Source organism: Enoplosus armatus, chromosome 15 (assembly GCF_043641665.1).
Source record: "Enoplosus armatus isolate fEnoArm2 chromosome 15, fEnoArm2.hap1, whole genome shotgun sequence".
Lineage (NCBI taxonomy): Eukaryota > Metazoa > Chordata > Actinopteri > Centrarchiformes > Enoplosidae > Enoplosus > Enoplosus armatus.
Window position 1 is genome coordinate 8,525,863 of NC_092194.1, and position 22,524 is coordinate 8,548,386.

The 22,524-nt window shown below is 43.4% G+C and overlaps 1 protein-coding gene across 1 annotated transcript; it reads right to left on the bottom strand.

Moving 5' to 3' along the window:
• Window positions 1-166: 166 nt before the first annotated feature.
• On the bottom strand, window positions 167-21,547 carry eif2ak4 (eukaryotic translation initiation factor 2 alpha kinase 4). Its single transcript, XM_070920001.1, has 39 exons — window positions 21,275-21,547; window positions 21,048-21,163; window positions 19,702-19,804; window positions 19,412-19,585; window positions 19,031-19,111; window positions 18,757-18,911; window positions 18,555-18,655; window positions 18,294-18,451; window positions 17,602-18,140; window positions 16,727-16,842; window positions 16,018-16,172; window positions 15,461-15,906; window positions 15,294-15,366; window positions 15,118-15,207; window positions 14,915-15,037; window positions 14,597-14,701; window positions 14,414-14,477; window positions 14,236-14,315; window positions 13,964-14,065; window positions 13,811-13,861; window positions 13,475-13,711; window positions 12,925-13,000; window positions 12,461-12,582; window positions 12,094-12,143; window positions 11,553-11,721; window positions 10,836-10,952; window positions 10,628-10,693; window positions 10,345-10,515; window positions 10,128-10,262; window positions 9,806-9,913; window positions 9,309-9,437; window positions 6,394-6,480; window positions 6,082-6,194; window positions 5,933-5,991; window positions 5,345-5,448; window positions 4,587-4,655; window positions 3,679-3,723; window positions 2,645-2,760; window positions 167-627 (listed from the first exon to the last, which is right to left on the bottom strand). Exons 1-39 carry the CDS (start codon window positions 21,401-21,403, stop codon window positions 570-572), a joined length of 4,992 nt encoding a protein of 1,663 aa, XP_070776102.1. The 5' UTR covers window positions 21,404-21,547; the 3' UTR covers window positions 167-569.
• Between the last annotated feature and the right edge of the window lie 977 nt (window positions 21,548-22,524).

A 22,524-nucleotide genomic window follows, 5' to 3' on the forward strand; every position in this document is an offset into this window, starting at 1 on the left:
TGAGCAATAACTGGATTCATAAGCATCAGTTACAGTAAGGATAAGCATTAGCTTATGAGGTAATACTCATTATTCAGATTGTTAATCACCAATCTTCAGGAATGAAGGAATTCGGGAATGGCTGTGTTATACTCACATGCACTGAAAACAGACCCAAAACCACAGCTCCATGTGGGAAAAAGAGATTTATTCCTACTTTCCATCTTGTTGCTAATTCGAAATGTAAAATTGTTGCAATTATGACACATAATCTTCAGTAGCCCTTTCTCTTTCAACTTCTGTAGTTCTATTAAGGCAACAAAGTCCAGTGAACATCTTGTCCACGTTTGTTTGAGAAAGACCACAAAACACTGGAAGGTTTTAGGAAAGTTATGGATTTTGGGTCAAATAGCTGAATTACCATTGAACATGGTAAAAAAAATAAAAATAAATAATAATGATTTGTCTTTTGGGCTCTCGCGAAAAGGTATGAATCTGTCAGTCTTGAAGCAGATTCTGTGGGTCCCAGGATGATAATAGTCTCTGGGGGTCTGAGCCTACTCCCAGGCCAGCGGAACCCCCTCTGGTTTTCAGAGAAGGATCTTGTAGTAGTCGTCCTTGTAGCTGTACAAGACCACCACAGCCACCCTGTAAGAGGACAACATCTGTCAGTTATAAGGTTCAAAAGAATATTAAAAACATTATGGAGAACGTCCAAACGCGACACCTCAAAATCAGGACAATGAAATTCAGCTGGGAGGGTTTCCAAGATCTTAAGATTTCTCTAGTTTAAGAGGTCAGTCCTGTTGAAATAACAAAGGATTCAACCCTGCCAAGATCTTAACTTTTCATTTAGCGCCATCATCAGGTCAAAATTTCAATGTGTCCGATACTTTTTATGACCAAATACCTGCTAAACTACTGACATTCCCATCAGCCTCAGCTACTTTATGTTTAGTGCTGATTAGCAAATGTTAGCACACTAACACACTAAACTACGATGGTGAACATGTATACCTGCTTAACATCAACATGTTAGCATGCTGACATTTAGCATTTAGCTCAAAGCACCACTGTGTACAGCCTCACAGAGCTGCTAGCATGGCTGCAGACGTGTTAAATTGCATTGCAGAAACAGGCCGTACATACAGGTCTTTTCCACAGTAATTTTGGCTGAAAGGAAAGCTCAGTGACTTTGAAGCCCTCGGGATAAGTTTAGTTTATGGTCTCCCTGCGGCCAGGTGACTGCATGAGCCCTTTAGCCCATTCATCTGGCCTCAGTTGCCTGTGCCCCACATTCGGTGAAAACAACTAAACAAACACATAAAAACACATGCTGAATATATCCATTGTTGCCTGTGTGACGCTCATTTATCAGTAGACTTTCTTCCCTTAAATGGCAAATCAAACACACAGCAGAGACAGGAAATGAAAACCAACTGCTCTGGAGAGGCGGACGGGAAGCCAGAAAGAGAAGCTTTGATTTTTTTTTTTGTTACCATCTCATTCATGAAAGAGAAAATCTGCTGAACCTCACAGGGTTTGCTCTCTATGGGCATTCACAAACGCCACAACACTAGGAGCTCAAACACTAGAGGATTTAGCCTGGGCTTTGAAATGTTCTGCTGGGAGGCTTGCGAATATTAACCACTCCATCTACAACTACGGTAATGGATGAAGTTAACCCGCCCCCCCGTGTTGCAATCTCAGTGTCAATCAACTTGGGTGTTAAGAGACAGACATCAGAAGACCAAACAAGGCTAATCCTTCTCCAGATTTCACCTCAGGAAATGGGATCAGCTGAGGATTTGAAGTTCTGCAAGGCAGTACTTATCCGTCTAACAGCTCCCTTTGAAGGACTGTCACTGCTACACCTGGACTTGTGGGCTCGGTCGGAGCTTTGGAGTGGCAGCTGCCCCGTAAAAGGAAGCCTGCCTTTTTTTGCCCTTTTTAAGTGGTCTTTAATATATTCCACTGTTTGCCTCAGGTTTCATCTTAATACAAATAACAAGTCAGTAGAGGATGGAAACATGTGGGGGTAAGCAGAGAGGTGAGGCCGTGGGGTCTCTGGTTCATCTTCCACAAGGGCTCCCGCTGAGTCAATACGTCTACAACTGTGTGTTCAGAAAATGTCTATACAGTATCAAGATCCGGCTGTTTCTTTACTTTTGATGGGGGGAAAGTTAAAAAACACTGAAGACAAGGCCATACATGTGAAAATGGAGTTTTTAAACTAAAGAGTTTTGACAGTGTTTTAGAAGTGACTTTTGATTCTTATCCTTTCTCTTCTGCATTCCTTAAAATCTTTTCTAATCGCCAGATTTTTCCACATTCATTTAAATATTATTTATTTATTCAAATAATTGCTTTCATTCATTAAAATCCACAATAGTGGAGAGGAGAGTGGTTTGGTCAGAGGCTGAGCTGTGTGTAATCTATAATATTACATCATAATACATTTGTTGATTATATTTTGTATTATTAACCTGAATCAAGTAGCTAGTATCTAAAGGTATAACCAGATAAATGTAGTGGAGTAAAAATATATGCCTCTGATATGTAGTGGAGTAGAAGTATAAAGTAGCAAAAAAAATGGAAATGCTCAAGCAAAGCACCTCAAAGTTGTACTTAAGCACAGTACTGCACCCAACGCACCCAAACGCACCTTTTTGTGATTTTGAAATGGTGGATCTCATCGCAGATGGACTTCAGGTAGCGCTGCTTGGGGTGACGAGACAACAGAGTCTTCACGCTGCTGTTGAACTGCTCTTCGCTATCAAACTGGAAAGAAAGAGAAAGAGCAGGGGTTAAAGCAACAACATGGGAAAGAGTGAGAGCGTGACAAAGCTCACTGACATCAAACAAAGCCTGGTACAGATTAGTTTTACTGTCAAATATTGCAGAGACTATCCAACACAAAGCCTCACAAGGTGTGATTTTTTTCATGTTTTGTTAAAAGTACACAGCATTTTGGAGAAATAAATGGGCTTTTTCATCTGCAGCCGTGGAGTATATTTTTGCATGTCAACTGCAGTGGGGCAGTAAAGGTACAAAGCTACACTGGGCTATAGATTTCCTTGGTTCCTTGTGTGACTTGGGGTAATTTGCCATATTTAAAACAGGCCTTTCCTGCACGCCTGGCCGCACCCACTGTGTATTGTCACGCATTTTATACATTAAATGTTTTCTTTGACACGTGCTGCGAGCGGCCGACTGTATAGGTGGCCCATTCATTTATGGAGTGGAGGCTTTTGCTTATATAACAGTGGTGTTAAGAGCATGTTTCAGCTTTCTTCGTGTTTCTTAGCACAATATAATTAAAGTCTTTTTTTTAAACCACTGCTCTTAGGAGCCCAAGTTTTTATGAGTGCAGCCTTGGTCAGGAGTTTGGAATGCGAATATTAACACCTCTCAAGTATGCGTTTTGTTAACTGTAGTATGTGTCTGAGCCTTGTTAAAGGAGTGCAAGTTCGACTCTTTTGCAGATCTCCCTGGCTGTAGAAAAAGCAGGGGTGTTCCCTCACTCCACTCCTCATCAGACAGGACTCTAAGGAAGGAGACGGGATCCCCTCTTCCTGTCTAGGATCTTGACCTCTATTGGCCGTTCTTTCCACTTCCCACCTCCCCTCCCACCCTTCATTACGATGCAGCCTTTTATTAACTCTGCAATGATCTTGATGAGGCCAGCATGGAACCAACCTCCAGAGACAGGAAGTTGACCAGCGTTTCCTTCAGCAGGTCCACCTGTGGGACATAAAACAAGCAGGGGTTACAAAACACAATGGAGCCTTATCTCATGTTCCACAGAACACAACATATTACATGTTTTTGATAGGAAGTGGCCACTTGTGCTGTCAATGTTTGTATTTATAATCCAGCTAAAAATATCAACGGTTGCACCCGCTGCCCGAGAGGTTGCATAATTCTCTCAACACAAGATAATCCAGTCCACTCCAACATCAGTAAATTACTTATAATTCCACTTTCACAATGCTCTTGCCAGGCCTGAAAGCACTCCAGGTCCCTTTTACAGGAAGGGGCTAATGGCCTCCTGGGTTTATCATTGGAAAATGAGTACTGTTGTGTTCCAGTCTGACTGATAGACAAGTAGGCTGCTGACATGTAACAACGTACTTACAGGCTTGTGCAACCGGAATAAAGGTGATTATGCTGGTTATGTTTCAATAACTTGTATTTACAGTTGCGTCACTGATGCAATCCAGACCCCAACAGGGATGACAAATGTATTTGGAATATGCTGCGACGTGGGAAAGAAGACAAGCAGGACTGATTTACTTTGAGAATATCTGGCCATAAATCTACAACACAACCACAAATAAACTCAATATGGCAGCCATTTACATCCACCGAAATGACACGCTCACTGCCTTCTGTTTAGTGTTCATTGTTCTGTAGCGACTGGAATGGATTCACAGCCATCTTACCTCCAGCAGGGGATTTTAGCGCAAGGCAAATCACTATAAAAGGTCTGCTTCCAGTCATGTTTGCTGTTTTAGCTATCAAAGGCGCTCTCCTCGCTCTGTGATTTCACACATGAATTCAAGAGATAAAGTGGGAGAGCAGGGATAAACAAACAAAAGACTTACTGCCAGAACCTCAATGTCATTGCTCCTGTTCTGCAAATTGCTACCAAGATTCTGTAATCTGGTTTGGATCTGCGAGAAAGAGAGAGAAACAAATTAAGAAAGAAAGAAATAAAGGGTGGAAGAAAATAATAGTTGTTCCCATGATCAAAATGAACTAGCAGGAAAAAAAGCATCTTGACATGCAATCATTTTATAAGCAAACAAGCCTGGCCTACAGTTACAGGCACGACTTTCTTAATGACAAATACTCGAATGTTTCTCAAAATGAGAGTTCTACTAATTTCATAGTAAGGACCTGGAAAAAATCATGTTTACTGTTGGTGTGGGTCAACGTTAGTAGAGACCTGGCAGCAAGAACTTGCTCCTAAACAAGGTGTTTTCATGGGTATGACACTGTTCAGCTTTCATATGAATGGGTGAACATGGTTTGCTTTAGAACGACGGGATGTCCCCATCATGATCCAAGTGCTGGAATATTAATTATCTGCACATTTTCAGTTTCAATCCAATGTCCATATTTGTCTACTGCACATTGCGCACTTGTGCAAATACTGTATATCCTGCATCACAGCTTTCCTTTTGTGGTTTCCAGTAAAGAAGAGTGCAGGTATGAGGAGACAACCTCTCTTCATATCCAAAATAAACAAACTACTTCAGTTTAAATTCCATTTTCAGTCAACAGCTGCACTTAAGTGGGCTCTTTCACCAAAAAAGACACTGAAGGGTACAGATACAAACGCCAGTGTTGCATCACAAACCTGAGTCTCATAGCGTCGTCTAGCACTGGCAGAAACTTTTTCTGGGCTGATGACATTCACATTCATGTTCATGACGCTGCTGCTCCCATGCTGTTCTGAAGAACCTGGAGATAGAATATGGACCATTTCCACATTTTATCCAAGTATACGGCTTAAATTTGCAATATTCAACAGTTGATCACACCTTGATCTCACATTTACACATTCCAGTGAGACGACAGTGGAAACTGCCTCTGTTGATCTGTTACTCAGTTTAATTAGGACAGTTTGTTGGCTACCTGTATGCACGCCAGAAGCGGTGTGAAATTTAACACTTATGCTTCTACCGCACTAACTGTACGTCACTCTGGGTAACAAATCAGTTAAACTGTATGATCAGTAATACTTTTCAGTCCCACATTGATCACCATGTTCTGTTTCATAATTTAACACTTTTATTGCATGCAGCTCAAAGCACGGCTGTATGAAAACAGAGGTGTGACTGTTTCATGCTGCAACGACTTTAAGGTTATAAATGTACAGTTTGAGCTGCATATAGAGGCTGACTGTAAAGAGTAAGTGTTGATCAGACTAGGATGAACACAGTACCTGTGGTGTTGAGCAGTGATCCTTTCGGGTTCTGAAGAGACATGCTTTCAGAGATTTCTCTGCAGGAACACACAAGAACAACAGTATATAAGAACAACCCTCTTACATCACTAGGACGTGAGCAGTGCATTAAACCAAAATGTCTTTACCTGATGTTTCTTTCCTCAAAGAATTTGGTCCGACATTTCTGAATGATGTGGTCCACCAAGTCTGACTCAGGAATCCGCTTCTCAGACTGTCTGTCCTTCTCAAAGGACTTGACCTGAAGACAGAAAATGACTCTAACATGTGCTGCTGTGTACAACCTTCCCATAATTCTCTCTTATTAAAACAGCAACATGATCTGCAACACTACTCACAGAAAAGTAGTTTAATTTGTAGTGTATGCAAATTAGACTTCAGGTGTCAATGGATTTCAAACTGAGATTGGAAAATACTGCTGCGCTGTAAGGCTGGTTTACCTTCACATAGTTCCCCTCCTTGTCAGAGACCAGAGCCATGCAGTTGATGCCGGCGAGTCTGCAGTGCTCCAACAGCGTCTCCTGAGACTTAACACACAAAATGATAAAATAATGAATGAATTAATCACACAATGTGAGTAATGGCTCGCTAAAGTGTGAAACTCAGCTTAACTAGACATGCATATAAGAACATTCATTTTCACAACATACTGCACACGTGAACCATTCACAGCTAGATTTCTTGTTGCACTGGCTTGATGGTTTCCCCATGTTTCACTGTTGGGGCAGGAGGATGCTGGCCAGAGGGCCTGTGTGGCTTGAGTTTAGAGGGAGGTGTTTACTGAACGTGGCTCTGAAAACTGCAGACTGCTGAAAGCAGCAAGTTTTACAGAGTGTTTTCTTCCATTAATTACTAAACAAATCAGGAGTCAAGTTTGACAACATTACAGGAATTTTATAATTAAAGCATCATAGCTGCCCATTTCACGCTGATGTGGGTGCTGGAAGAGAAAAGAAAGGGCATGGCTAAGATTCCACTCGGCTAAAGCAGTAAGGTTGGAAAATGTTGAGAGCTAATTCTAGGGGGGAACACTGAGGAACACTTCTACAGCGGCAGTCAGTCAGTTTAAGTAGAGTTTTGCTTGGAACGGGAAGAGTGTGCACTGAGCCGGGACTCACAACCAAAACCAACGTGTATTCAGGTATTGCATTCAACCCTGACGGTGTGTATGTGTGTGTATGTTTGTATCAGCCCAATTTATTCTAATCAACTTCAGCCAGAGAGTTTCATCTGGCTGCTCTTCTAGACCAGCTAACAGTGGTGCAGAACAAACCCTCCTGTGTAACACAAGTGTGTGTGTGTGTGTGTGTGTGTATATGTGTGTGTGTGTCGCTTCACCTCATCATCATACAAGCACTAAAACTTCCTCTTTACTTGCAACTTTCTCATCGACAGAACAAATTAAGTCAAAGGTAAGCCATCGGCTGGAGGCCAGCCGGGGGGCAGCTCCGGGCCATATGCCTAAGCAGACTGCATGTGGAGGGGGTTTGCCATATTTGGCTAATAAAAGCTAAAAGACTGGAACTGTCTCCTGAGGATGAATTAAAGCTGCAGATTGAGGCCTGTTAAAAGGCCAGCATGTGAAAGGTGTTAACAAAAGTCTAGCGAGGGGGAGTGATGGGTGAGGAGGTCCGAACAAGGTGTTCTCACCATCGGTCAAGGCACCGCCTGCATACATAATCAGCACACACACACACACACACACACACACACACACACACACACACACACACACACACACACACACACACACACACACACACACACACACACACACACACACACACACACACACACACACACACACACACACACTTTACAATTTGGGCATAGTGCCGCTTGATTTCAGCCAAACCCAACCTGTCCTAATTGCTTCTAAGGCCTCAGAGGAACAGAAGGTGGCCAATCACTTAAGTCCTGTGCCAGTACAAAAGACAATGTGGACCATTAAAGCAAACACTTGTCCACTGCAGAAGTGGAAAGTTAAAACAACAATAGGTCATAAAGGGTAAAGGAGGAAACTAAACGACAATATGCCAGGGAGGGCGTTTACACCAACACACAAACACAAGACTGAGAATGTGACAGAGGCATGGCATGAGGAGTTTTGGACCAGAAGATAAATAACTTTACTTTGAAGGGACTGATCTCAGCTTGGCTGTTCTCCAATCACAGTACAAGTTTCCATAACCAAGAGCAAATCAAAAAAACTTTATTGGAAGCTTGTCTAACAGATGACTGAGTCAATTACTGCAGAAAGGACTCCTCGCCGTATTGTCCCAATAAGGCCTGGGAGCCTCTTTCAAATGCAACCGCAAAGTGCAGCTCATTGTCTGGGATGTTTACTATTTCTGATACTGTCACGATAAGTCTGCTGCCGACAGATGAGGGGAATTTTCCTCAAGAACGGAAGTCAGGTGTTGCCCTCTGTAGGCGGGATGGAGTTAATACAGGACAAGAGGGACAGGGGGGCGCTCACTAAATCAACCAAAGTCAAAAATGTGGTCGAGTTTAGACAAACAACAAACATGAGGGCGCAGTTACATAATTATAAGTGTATGAACACAGACTCGATGAAATCCTTCTGCCTGAACTACTATGTGCACAGTGCTGCTCTACCTACGTCCTCTCTGCAGATTTCTTCCTTTTGTAGGTCCGGAAGCAACAGTAAGGGAGTGACTGACTGAGAAGGGAACTCTGCTTCCTTTAGCTGAGAAATATTTAGGCTTGGGCCTTAATAGCTCTGGCTTGAGTAGTCGTAGTCATTATTTTTACTACTATTATTGCTTATACACGTTGATGATCTGTACTTCTTGATAGTTTCAAATATTCTTTCTCCACCACAAATGCAGAACCATCTTTCAGCCAATCAGAAATATACATTTTCTTGAAAATACATTTAAAACATGTGGGAACCTTACAAGCCTTTATGACATATTTAGTTCTCATGATGAACTTGTCATGAAAAAATGTCATGACAGTCATTTATAATTACAGGAAAAGTGTGTGTTCTGAAGGCATTTCATTGAACCAACTTAAAAGGTACCATGTGGAGTTTTCAACCACTAGAAGCGCTATGGTGTAATATTTTTACGTGCACACGTGGTAGGAAGAAAAAAGAAATGCTGCATCAGCGGAGGTAGGGAGGTAGGGAGGTAGACGAATGCTAGAAAGCAAACATTGACGCAGGTTTCAAAATTGGCTCTGAAGAGGAGGAAAATGCATTTAGCACTACTGTAAGACCTCAAGGATACACACAATGCATTTTGGTGAATAACAAAGAATGTAAACATAACTTTGTTTACAAGAAAACCTTAAAATTAAAAACTGGCTTGACATCAGGCAGGCCGCTAACCTGCGAGACGTCATAGGCGATATCTGCAGAGACGCCGGTGCTCCACAGCTTCTGGACAACATTGATGGCTCTGGACATTGAAGAATGTCCTACTGGGACCACCAGCGCATCGCAGGAGCTCACTGACGGCTGGAACAGAGAAAAAACAGAGAATGTAAAAAAAAAAACTGTCAAATACTGAAAGATACAGTGAACTGTAGTAAAATAACTTGTTTGCAATAAATGAGTAATTTCAATGCTCACATGCAGTTTTCTGGGCATTTCATATTCTGAATCTGAAATATAGAAAATGATGCACCTCCAAAAATAACTCCACGGCGTCAAGAGTCACAGTGATCATAGTTATTAACGTGTTTCTAAAAGTGTCTGTGTGGCGGCCGCCTGCTATAATAAGGCATCATTTAATATGTAGCTCTGTCTGCTGCTCCTTCATTACAATAATTAGGAATGTCAGATCCCAGTGTGTGTGTGTGTGTGTGTGTGTGTGTGTCTCTCACTGGCTCCTCCATGTTGGCCATAGCAGCACAGACTTTGTCCAGGGCCACACTGGCCCCCACTGCAGAGGGCACCGGCACTGTGGAAGCTGGCCCTCGAAACTCCAGGATCTAGCAGCACAGAAAGGAAACCACATAAAGATACCACGTAGACTGCATCACCAACGCTGCATCATATGGAATTAATGAAATACAGATAGAGGAGCTATATTTGAGAGGGAAAGAATATGGTGCACACACATGCATATGTGGAATGAAGACTTTTGGCCACACCATAGCTGCAGAGTCATGACAAAGTAAACGGATGAACAGCGGTAAAACCTACCAAGTGGTCATAGCGTCCTCCAGCGGCAACTATATCCGGTACAGTCCGCTTGCGTTTCCTGATAAAAGCCACAAACTGGAAGATGACCCCAGAGTGATGTTGCACCTTGTACACTAAGCCTAAGTTAACAACCACCTACAGAGAGGATACATCTGCGTTAAAAAGGGGAGAAAACATACACTTCTTTCAACATTCATTTATCAATAATCCAAATCACCTGCAGTTTAACTCCCAGCCTACGCAGCAGCACCGTGAGCTCCTCCAGGTCCTTAAGGCCCTGCTTGGCCAGCTGGGTGACGGCGGTCTTCTGTTTGGTGAGTGATGTCAACAGTGGGACCAGTTCCTGCAGATCCCCCTTTTGCTCTATGTACTTGTACAGCGTCTGCAACTGGACGCAGAAGAAGATCAGGTGGGATCTCAGTGTTTACGAGTGAGAGCAAATTAGCTGCTGAAGGACTGATTCTTTTTGCAGAAGGTCTGTGCACCCAGTGGACACTTACGCTGTTGGTCGACAGTGAAAAGTTGCAGAACTTTGCCTCCACCTCACGTTTGGTCAGCTTTTCGCTCTGGATCAAATACAGAAGAAAAAGGCACATAGAAATACTGCTATGTGTTGAAAGAACACTACTATATATGTTTACACCAGCATATCAGTAACAGACACGCGATGTGGATAACATCTGTGATGCATGTGTGACCTGCACTAACCATGGCGTCACACAGTATGCTGGAGGCCTGGCTCAGTTTGTCCTCAGGGACTCCGCTGTGGAGCAGGATGGCCTTCAACAAGCTGGTGTGGTTCAGGTAAATGTTATAGTTCCTTTCCTGCGGCCACAAAAAACACACGCAAACACACCTTTAACCCTCTCAGCTGCAATTACAGTCAAAAGCAAGAGCACTACTGTACAACGAGCGCCTCAGTGAATAATGACTGTTGTGTCCGGCTGCCCTCTCATTCTGTCTGACTCACATATTCTTAAAAGCTTTCACAAAAGAGAGCTGGGCAGTGGAGAGGATTAGAAACAGGATCTATGAGGGATGAACCAGAGGCCAAACCCTGAGTTGACTGGGTTCGTGAAACACACAAGGAGAGCTGCGACTGGAGACTGATGCAGCGCTGGGATGTGTAGACAGGAAATGGATTGTACTGGGAGGCAGGGAAGGAAGTGGACAGAACTGCGCACACAGATTTACTATGTAAATAACAAATCCAGTGTAAATCTCTCAGGCTTACACATACTTTGGTATGTTAGGAATGTGAGTGGGAAGTCAAAAAGGAAAAAACAACAACTGGACTAGTTGCGATGATGGCATCCGTAGGAAAATAAAGAACAATGATGCATCCAGCCCATCAATAAACTGCTCAGTCTGAGTGTGAATCTAGAGGAGGCACCCTTTAAAGTACAGAGAGTCCATGTGTATGACCTGAAGAACGGGGAATTCCTGGACTATTTCAGAGATGGTATAAATGGCCTCTGCGTCAGGGAGCAGGCTGTTGGTGACGGGTGTGATGATGTCGAAGGCACACTCCAGAAGCTCCCTTGGGTGCGCCCGATCCAGCTTCCTGGGGCGGAACACGCGTTCAATGCTATACCTTGAGGAAGATTAAGAGAAACAGAGACTGTCAGCTTTTGTGAACTCAAAAGCAGCAGGCCTTCTGGTGATAGGGCAGAATGAGCAAAACTGTTTTACTTGGTGGTGATTTGAAATACAATGAACCTTCATTGTATTTTTGTTAGATAATCGAGTATATCACACTCACAATTCTAACTACAAAAAGGTAAAAGGCCTTTTAGGTCAAATGAAAAAAATAAACTGTATGCACAGCTGTACACAGTTTCCTAGTATATGAGACAGTGAGTCAGTGCGATTTAGTTTGCTGCTTTTAGCTAACAATGACCATTAATGTTATTATAACAAAGGATCTTTGACATGAAAATGTTAATGTTAAATCATTTAACTTTACCTCTTCAGATGTGTTATATTATTGCGAGCGATGAATCTTGCAAACGCCATCTAAAGTAAACAGAGAGTTGAGACGTTGAGTGCTCTTGTATAATGACAGTGAAGTCAGTGCATACCAGGCTGTAATCAATCACAGTGTGGAAACAACCATTTATTCCTCAGGGTTTCCTGAGGTAGCAGGATCTTAAGGCGGCTGCTGATTGCAGCCTCACACTACGTGTGTGTGTGTGTGTGTGTGTGTGTGTGTGTGTGTGTGTGTGTGTGTGTGTGTGTGCTGATGCAAATGGTTATATAATTAGTGTTTGCATGCAAGCACGGACATGCACATCTGCGCGTGTGTTATGTGTGTGTGCGTGTGTTGGGCTCACGCGAAGGTCATAGGGCAGTGTAACCAGCATTCCACTGTGGTCCATGAAGCAGGCCAGCTCGCTGCCCTCATACAGCTTCCTGTTTCTGGGGAGGAGCAGCGGTGTCTGGAGACGCACCGCACCTGAAAACAAACATCACGTATTGCTGCAACATCTGCATAAAACAACATAACCCTCACCCTAAAAGAGCTGATGCATGTGAGCAGATACAAACTGAGCATAAACAAATAAGTACAGCTGGACATCATCAGCAGTGTGCACAAAAGAATAACACTAGCACCTGCACGGAATCTGCGCTGCCCAACAGTGCGCTTATTGTTTAGCCACCACTCACTGGAGCAGATGTTGGGCTCCCTAAAACGGGCTTACAGCGGGTCAGGAGTCCAAGTGGTTCACAGTGGAGAGTCAAACAAGGCTCATGTTCACACGCACACTCGCGCAACAAACAAGTGTAGTGTACTCACCATGCTTCTTGAAGATCCTGGTGATTGTTTCATGCACATACTGCTGCAATTTGGCACTGCTGAAGCTGAAGCTGCCCTGAAGGGAGACCAAACAAACAGCCTCTGTTAGGGATCAGGGGACATCGATTAAGCACTAACAGGCCTTCTGCTGGTCGGTTATATGGACCAGATGAGTGAAGCGAGTGGTCGGTGCAGCCATTCATATGTCTGCGGTGACATCTTCAGGTAGAGAAGGGAACTACTTGCAAAGTACATAAACTGCCTTTTTTACCATGGCTTACTTACATTCACCTCATATCCTAAATACATGGAAGTCTTTCATACTTTTCTCATCAGAATAAATGAAAAAAAGCACTCATCTTTAAGTACAACTGCACATTAAATAAATGACCCACATTTCCAAACGTCAGACACATGACCTTCCCTCTGGTCTTGTGTAAAGTATGTCTAATATTATATCTAATATTATATATGTAGAGTCCACCACAGAACTGGTACAATGCAAAAAAACAAAAAACAAAGACAAGGTCAACTGGAGCAGTAGCCATACCTTGTGCAGGTCTATGTCGTAGGTGTAATCCATGACTGGAGAGGTGTTCTGGGCGAACAGCTGGCCCACCATGGTGCGGTAGGCCTTGCCGTTGATATTGGCCATGGTGTGCTGCAGCACCTCATGCAGCTCTGACTCTTCCAACTGCGGCGGGGGCAGCAGTTCACTCTTCAGCAGCTCCTGGGTGGTGGGCCGCAGGGCCGGGTCATGGTTCAACAGCCACTCTATCACTTTCCTCTGACGGATACAAAGAAGAGACACAGAGAGACGTTCTGTTGGACTTCAGAACACACAGGAGATTCATATCCTATGCTGTGCTCACGTCAGCATCCTCACCTGTGTTCCTTGCTCATACGCAGTAAAGTCCTCAGGGAAGCTGATGGGCTCCTGCAGCGTGAAAAGAGATGAGGTAAGTTACAAGCTAGTTTCAAAGCCCCACCAGCCCAAATTACCTACACGGATTGCTCACAGTCCTGAGCATGGACGTACCCCACGCAGCTGGCTCAGCACAGAGATGCGCTCGGCCCCCGTGGTCATGGGCCGGTAGGACATCTCAAACAGGATGATGCCCAGACTAAACAGGTCAACTTTCTGAGGACAGAAACAGACAGTGAACTCAGGGGTGGAACTCTTGTACCACAGGAGAGCAGCAAACTTGGTTTGCAATGAGGTTGACTAACAATGACAAACAAAGGCAACATAGAGGCAACTGCACAAGCTTAAAACTAAACTGATATTTTAACAGAAATCTGAAATCTTACTTGGTTGTAGGTGGCTTTGGTGTTTCCTTGAACCTCCGGACTGACGTAGAGGGCAGTGCCAACCATGCCTGTCATGTTACCTGCAGAGTAGTAATGCAAAAGCAACACAAAGTGTCAGAGAAGAACATGCACATCGGACAAAACAGAGTTACACTGTAACTGTTTTCAAACTCTGCACCTGTTGGGTCTGGTTTGGTCATCACTGCTGAGCCGCTCTCCTCCACTTCATATTTGCCTGCAGCCTTGGAGAGATAAATAGCATCTCCATAAAGTACAGAGTTGTACATGTTATATAGATGCAAAAGATGCATTAAGCTAAGCAATAAGACACAGTTTCAATATGAAGCTGTTAACTGCTTACCACATTAGCGGGATGGTCTGTGGCCAAGCCAAAGTCTCCAATCTTCACATGGTCCTGCGAGTCAAGGAAGATGTTGACAGGCTTCAAGTCCCTGTGAATCATGCCCTGGAAGAGAGGAGGATGGATCAAGAGATCTGCTCGCTCATGGGAAATTGAAAATATGGCTTCCTTCTTGTTAACATATATTAACACACAAAAGCATTAGATATTATAAGTATAAAAAATCTCTAAGTGTGATCCTTAGATCCTAAGTGTAATGGCTTATCAGCTTTAAAGGAGGGTGAAAACTCAAACACATAAACACACACAGGTAAACACCTGCTGGTGGATGTACGCGAGGCCATCCAATATTTCCCTGAAGAGTCTCCATAACCGATTCTGGTCCTGGTGCAGGCCGTGATCTATCGTGTCCCTTAAGGTGCTCTTTTCACAGTATTCCATCTGTCAGGAATAGAAAACGTGCATTAGGTGTACGGCAGAGCCCTCTAGTGGTAAACCTGGAGCATGGCAGTGAAGCTTACTTGTATGTACAAGCGATGCGCTATAAGGAGAGGTCGGTCTGAGTCTGTGCTCTCCGCTGCGTCGATCACTGGCCTTTTGCTTGGCTCAACCTGCAAGAGGGGACACCATCCATTTGTTCCACTGCGCTTGACATTGACAAACAAGTGAATAAAGAATGAAGTGTAAAAATTCAAACCAGTGAGATCTCGTCTGTGCTTTCGTCACCATTGTCAAAGATGATGTCACTCCTTGAGTCACTATCTGATGGCCTAAAAGCAAAAAAACAAAACAAAACATGTTTCAAGTGTTTGTGTAGGAGAAAGTCTTGCTTGATTTACTGCCACTAAAAAAAAAAACACTTACAAAAAAGAGGCACCAAACACATCTTCTTCGTCGTCATCATCATCATCGTCGTCCTCTTCATCACTTGACTGGTGTCTGCTACATTTTGCGCTGGAGGACCTCTCGATGGAGGTAGACCACTCCACCGAGCTCGACAGGGCTGGAGGTGGCGCGATGTCCTCCACGTCGTCGGGGAGGCCCAGCTCGTTGAGGCGCTGCGGAGGCTCTTTGCACTGAGTAGGTTTGTCGACGGAGCTCCAAGGCTCAGAGCTGTCAGTGTTGTTCTGCACCCCCGCCGAGGCCGTCTCGTGCCGCTCGATCCACGCGTTGTAGTAGCGGACGATGTTCTCATGGTTGAGGCGCGAGAGCAGCGTCACCTCGCCTTTGATCCGTCTGAACTGTTTACTGGCTGGGTTGACCTGGATGCGCTTCACAGCGTAGTAGCAGCCGTCCAGTTTATTCTGAACCTGGAGGTGCAGGAGAGGGAAAGTGGAGGAGACAAAACACAATGTTAAGTAAAGTTAGTAAAGCTAGTGTGTAAAAAAAAAAAAAAAAGAAAGAAAGAAAAAAGAGCCTACCTTAATTACAGCACCAAAGGCTCCCTTTCCAAGAAGCTGGAGTTCCTCAAACTCATTGAAGTAGCGAGAAAACTGCCTCTGCACCCCGGAGCTGAATGGAGCATTGAGGATGTGGCTCTGCGGGAGGACCGATGATGCAAAGTCCACAGCGAGATCTGAGACGACAAAAGACAAAAATGTGACCAACTATTGGATTGTCTTGTCGGAGAAATTTCTCATTTATCCATTTCTTATTGTTTTGTTAATTACATGCACAACAGTATGACATGACGTTTACACTATAGACACTCATTGACCAGAAAAATGGAAACATGCGTCCAATGTAATATAATATAATACAATAACCCTGCAATAAATACCAGTGCTGAAAAAAACTTACTTACCAAACTTACTCTTCTTCCCTTCTAAAATGTGAGTAACTGATGCTTGGAAATATTATGAAATATCTGGATGTGCATTTTTCACTATTTTCAGCCATTTTATAGAGTAAAAATTATTTAACTGATCATAAGTTGTAGCTATAATAAATACTACCACACTTACATGCCTCAGTTTTTCCATAGAAACCTCCAACTTAATTGTTTGTTTGTTGACTCATTTTTATGATACTTAGATTGTACTTAGTGGTTTTGTTGTACTGCATTTTCAAACGGTGTTTCTATTATTTTGTCCACCGCATTTACATGTTGTACATGGATATGTCTATCACCTTCTGGGCTGGCATCCTGGTACTGTGGCAGGTTTTTAGGGGATGGAGGCTTGAGGAAGGAGTGGTCCAAAAGCTGCTGGGTGGTCCAGCGTTCAGCATCATTCAGGCACAAACACCTGTGACAAAGACACATGCAGTGATAACAGACGGTTCGATCTCTGGTGATGAAGCACAACAATCTACTGTACCGATCCACATTGTGCTGGTGGTCTGCTGACAACACAAAGCGGATATATCAAAAACAAAGAAAAAGTCTGAATCATCTAAATAAACTGGCAAAGTTAGTCTCTATTACGCCACAATCTGTGTGTAAAACCATTTTATACAGCCAGCAAAGCAAACAGACAGAGAGCCTATAAAACATCAGGACCTAAAGGACCAAACCAGTGTTTTTGCGTGTTTTAGCCTATTTACAACAAATCACACATGCTTTACATTACAACCAACTATTTTCAAAAGCATAGTGTTTTAGAGTTCTGACAGAGTGTTTTTCATCCCTTCAAGGAAGTCACTGGTTTCCCTTTGTGTCTGTACTGTATAGTCTTGAGTTTCTGGCATTAGATTTTTCAGTGTCGGTATATGGAAATTAGTCCAATCAAAAGAAAGTGAACTGGCAACTATTTCAATCACTGAATCATTTTTCAAGCAAAAATGCCAAACGAGACGTTCCAGGTTCTTAAATTTGAGAATTTGCTGCTTGTCTTGGTCTTACATTATAGTAAATTGAATATTTTTTTGGTTTTAGACTGATAGTCAGACAAAACAAGACATTTGATGACGTGACTTTGGGCTCTGGAATGTTATGCTGGACTTTTTCACTGCTTTCTGATGTTTAATAAATCAAATAATGAATCAATTAATTGAGACACACATACTTGTGGAGGAAATCCTGGAGGTCAGCAGGCAGGCTGGCTGGCACGGTCACTGGATACTCCTTCACCTCCTTCCCCTGACTCAGAGACAGCAGCATCAGCCCCAAGTTCCACACGTCCCCTTTTTTGCCCATTTTCATCGGCATCGCTGTGTCCTCTGAGAAACGAACATGGGCTTGCTCAAAAATGTCTTCTTTGCAGATATCAGCAAATCTCTTTGATAAGCTGTAATCAGTCAATCGAACGTTTCCCTCGGAGTCCACCAGCACGCTTGAGGCCCCCAGCTGTTTGTGCACCACAGAGTTGGAGTGAAGGTAGTCGAGGGCGGCCAGCAGCTGGGCCGTGTAATGGCACAGTTTATCCAGAGGGACTGGGCCATGGGTGATCAGGCCTTGGTTCAAGTTGATGCCTGCCACATGCTCCACCAGCAGGTTAACCACGATGCAGTCCTCCTTCTCGATGGAGCTCAGCGCCGTGTAGTGCACCAGGTTTGGGTGATCCAGCCGCAGGAGGGAGTTTAACTCATTTTCTGCCCCATGGATCTGCACAGGTAGTAATTTGTGATAATTTAGAGCAAGTATATAGGGTTTGGCTTTCAGAGGTATTTTTCGGATTTTTCCTGCTCATAAAAAGTCAATAGATTATTTAACCACTAAATTCTTAATAATAACAACTGAACTTCCTTCTCTACTTGCCTGCTTTTTGCAGTTCTCAATCTTTCCTTTCTCCTGGCTGGTGAAGAACTTGCCCATCTTCTTGTTCCAGCGCAGCGACCACTCATAGATCACAGCAAAGTCTCCTGAGTTTGCCTCAAATCCATAATAAACGTTCCGACCGAGTCTCTCGCTTCCACCTGTCAGAATCATGGACACAGGAAGCAAAGGCACAAACTTTACTAGAGAGGATTAAGAGACTTTTGCACCGAACTAGCTGCATCGTCTCAAGACAGCTCTCACCTAAGCTTTTCCCTCTGTGGACGACGAGTTCTCCAAAAGTGCTGCTGTTGAAGTGAAGGAGCTCTTGAGAGCGATGGTTGTCTTCATTAACGGTTTCACGCCTGGGCAAACAGATACAACTCTAAGATTTATGACAATACTTCCTTAACATGAGAAGCATTTTATTGTATTTGTAAATGTGGTCAGCTGGTTTGCTGCATACCTGTGGCGTGTATTTGAGGTAGTCCGACGGCGGTTACCAGCAGTTACTTTCTTGGCTTCTGTCAGTTCAGGAGGAGTCCCACTCGGGCTGGGCGGGCTCTTCCCTAACAGGGAGGAGTTAGCAGGGACTGGCTGCTCCATGCTCTCAAGTCGCTCCTGTGAATATAACACCACACAAAAGGTCAATCACACCCGAACAGTTTTTGTTCCTGTGATTTTATAATATAAACTGCGCTTTTCTATGGAAATGAGTAGAAATAGTGCAGAACAGAAACCTGTTTGGCTATCTCCTTTCTTCTCTTCTCCTCTCGTTTCTCCTCCTCTCTTCGTTGGATTTCAGCCATGATCTCTTTTTCCTACAAGAATGCAAAACACCTCAGTCAACATCCCGTTCAACTAGAGCTCCTGCTCCTTAAAGAATAGACTTTCTGGTGACTTGACTATATATAATATGTTCTGCTTCTTATTCACAGTAGTGCTGATGATTTAGTTTAAATTGCACAGAAAAGACAAGATAAATGTTTTTGCTCACACAAGAGAAAATTCAAGATTTATGAATGGGCCGGACAAATCGCTTAGAAATGCCATGAGCGCAAAAAACCCCAAACATTTATAACTAATCCAGCATGAATGGCCTTTTTGTCTCTCTTCCTAACCATGTCCTCCTCCTGCTTGCGCATCTGGTCCATCCTCTGCTGCTCCTCCTGGGCTCGTTTCTCCTGCTGTCTCTGCTGGTTCTTCAGCATCTCCTCGTGGAAGGAGCGTGATGGAGGCTTGTTGTGCTCACTCAGGAAGCCCTGGATATGGCCTGCCAGCTCGTAAATCATCACCTAGGTGGACAGGTGGGTAGGTCAAAAGTAGTCTGTGGATATATACTTGTATCTGTGTGTGTGTGTGTGTGTGTGTGTGTGTGTGTGTGTGTGTGTGTGTGTGTGTGCATCCTCACCTCCCCACATCGTACTGCTGCCAGCTTGGTGAGTTCACTCTGAAGGTGCTGGAGGTTTTCATTTGACAGACCTTTGGCATTCTTCAGCTCCAGCTCCGGAGGCCTGTCGGTGCCATGAGACACAAGTTTCCATGATCACTAGTAAACACGGAGATAACACACTGGATTCTGCCTGGATTGCAATCAGGCACGCGGTGGGGCACTTATCCTGGAATGTTAAAAGCCACCATTTTGCTAGTAGAGAAATATGCAGCGGGTCTTGTCCCATTTCCTTAAAGCTATACTGTATATCATTTGTTGTGTTCATGTATGTTTTTTGCAAAATTGAGCTTATTCCTATTGGTCAGATATTAGGTCCAAAATGTGTGCATCCTGCAGCCCTCCAGTTTGTTAATGCAGCCAAGATGTTGACCCAAGCAGCTGCACAAGAACTTTGCCTGAATAAAACAGACTAAAACTGGCAAGCTGTAGATTTAAATCTGGAACTATGTGGTCAAAGAAAAAGTGAACACGATTATGAATCAGACTGAATCTGACATTCAGTGCCAGTTGTTACATGACAGTTGTCAATAATCGCTGCTGCAGATACATTTTGGTCTGCAATAATTACGTGATATTTTTCCCCCTTTATCTGCTTTTTTTTTTTAGGTTTTCATGGATATTGGTTATGGTTATTACATTAGGTTGGATTTATAGATCAGATAACACTTAACAGATGTGTCACAAGACAGCTCTGTTTCACAAACAGGAGAGAAAGCAAGGCTCTAAAGCTGGGTGGTACTTTACTTCTTGTGGTGAAACATGGGAGTGTGAAACTGTTTTTAGGCGTGAATGAATAATAAGAAATAAACTTGACAATGCTGCTAACATCACCTGTGCCATTTTACTGCTTCAGAGATGCTGTTTGTATCATCTTTGTATTATTAATATTGTGAATATTTGTAGAGGAAAAGGAAAGATACAATCTAACTGAAAATCCTGCAGTGTCACACATACAGATAAATATCTCATGTTTTTAATAGCTTCTGTTTTCTGATAATAATGTAATAATGTAATGTGTACATTGAATTGAAGTTTGAGGTTGAAAGCATTAGAATAAGATACAGGTATCCTCAACATTGAGTTTCTCTGACAAATTGTTGAATAAGATAATGAATAAGTATACTATAGACTACACAAGATACATTATGAACTGAGGACAGTGTTTGGAGACAGCTTCATCACAGAGATAATCACTAAAGTCACTTATTAGGAGCAGCTGGTCACTATGTGTATGGACACCTTGCAGTGCAGTGGCAATAATGTCCATAGTGAAAACATGGCAAAGGTCAGGGGTCAGAACTCACACGTCTGGGTATGTGGGAGGGCATTTGACCTGCAAGTCCACAGTCACGTAGCATTCCTCCCCAGTGTTCAGCCCGTTGGGCCGCAGGCAGAGGTGCACCTCTGGAGGCCTGGTAACCTGCAAATACAGTCAGCATTGGTGGGCGTGATCTACAGGAAATAATAGTGATGTGTCAACTTTCACCCATCATCGGCTCACTAAAGCCACTCTGCTAACATCTGTAGCTACCTTCCACGGATCCTTGTTCCGCAGATCCTGGAAATCATCTCCAAAGATGGACGCGAGAGCTTCTAGTTCATTTTCCTGCTGGACCGTGTGGTCGTCTGTCGCTTCTGTTGGAGTGTGCTGCCCGCTCATTCTTCTGCCTCAACTACATGGCAGTGCTCCTTGTCCTGTCACACTCACAGCCGTCAGACAGAAGGAGGAAGAAAGAAGGTCCGCCCAGCACGTTGCTCCGCCGCTGCACTCACCGCCGCCCTCCGCTCCTCTTCCTCCGGCACTTTAGAAAGTCAAACTTTAGCGGAGAGTCTCCTCAGCGTCATTAACTTCCCGGTAAAAGTCAACTTATCACGCAGCCGACCACAACAACGTTGCATCTGGCGCATGGCTGTTGAAAGCTGCGTCGAAAGTTGTGTCGCAGCTGAAACGTCATCACGCTGCCTTCTCAAAAATGGCCACTAGAGGACAGTAATTATCCTGAACTGATTCTGGGAAAGTTATATTAAGTATTATTAGCAAATTGTACATATCAAAAGTAAAAGTACTCAATTCTGAAAAATGCCCCCCGTGAGTTTTAATGTTTTAATGTGTAAGTAGCATTTTATTGTTGTAGTTGGCCAAGATCAAGCTAATTTTAAGTATTTTACATACTGTTGTCTTGTTTCATGTGTGAAAATGCACCATATGCTATAAGTTCATCATATGTTTTGTATGAAAACTCTTTTTATAAAGTAACTATAGAGATACAAGTAGATAAGTGTACTGTAGTAAAAAGTACATTATTTCCATCTCAGCTGTGGTGGAGTAGAAGTATAAAGGGGTATCAAATGGAACTACTCAAGTAAAGTACAAGTACCTCAAATTTGTACTTCAGTACAGTACTTTTGTGTTCTTACTCACTTTCCACCACTGATTTTTTTTTAAAAGAATGGTCAAAATTGATACAGCAGTGGCAGAGATGGCCTTTAGTACCAGCTATCCAAAAACACTGGACCCAACATTTCCCACAGAGTAACCAATGGCATTTTTTGTGACACCCTACCTATCTAGCGCCATGTCTTAAACCCCACACCTCCAGTTTGTAATGCAGGCTCTGAATTTAGGGTTTCCAAGCCCAAGCTGAGATAACTGATGAGAGGTTTCTCAGACTGGACACAGCTCCTCCAGAGCCACAGAAGACATTATCAACAGGCCTGAGAAGCACTCCTCATGGCTAATAAATGGTCTGTAATGGTGTACCCCTTTGCATTTGCAAAACA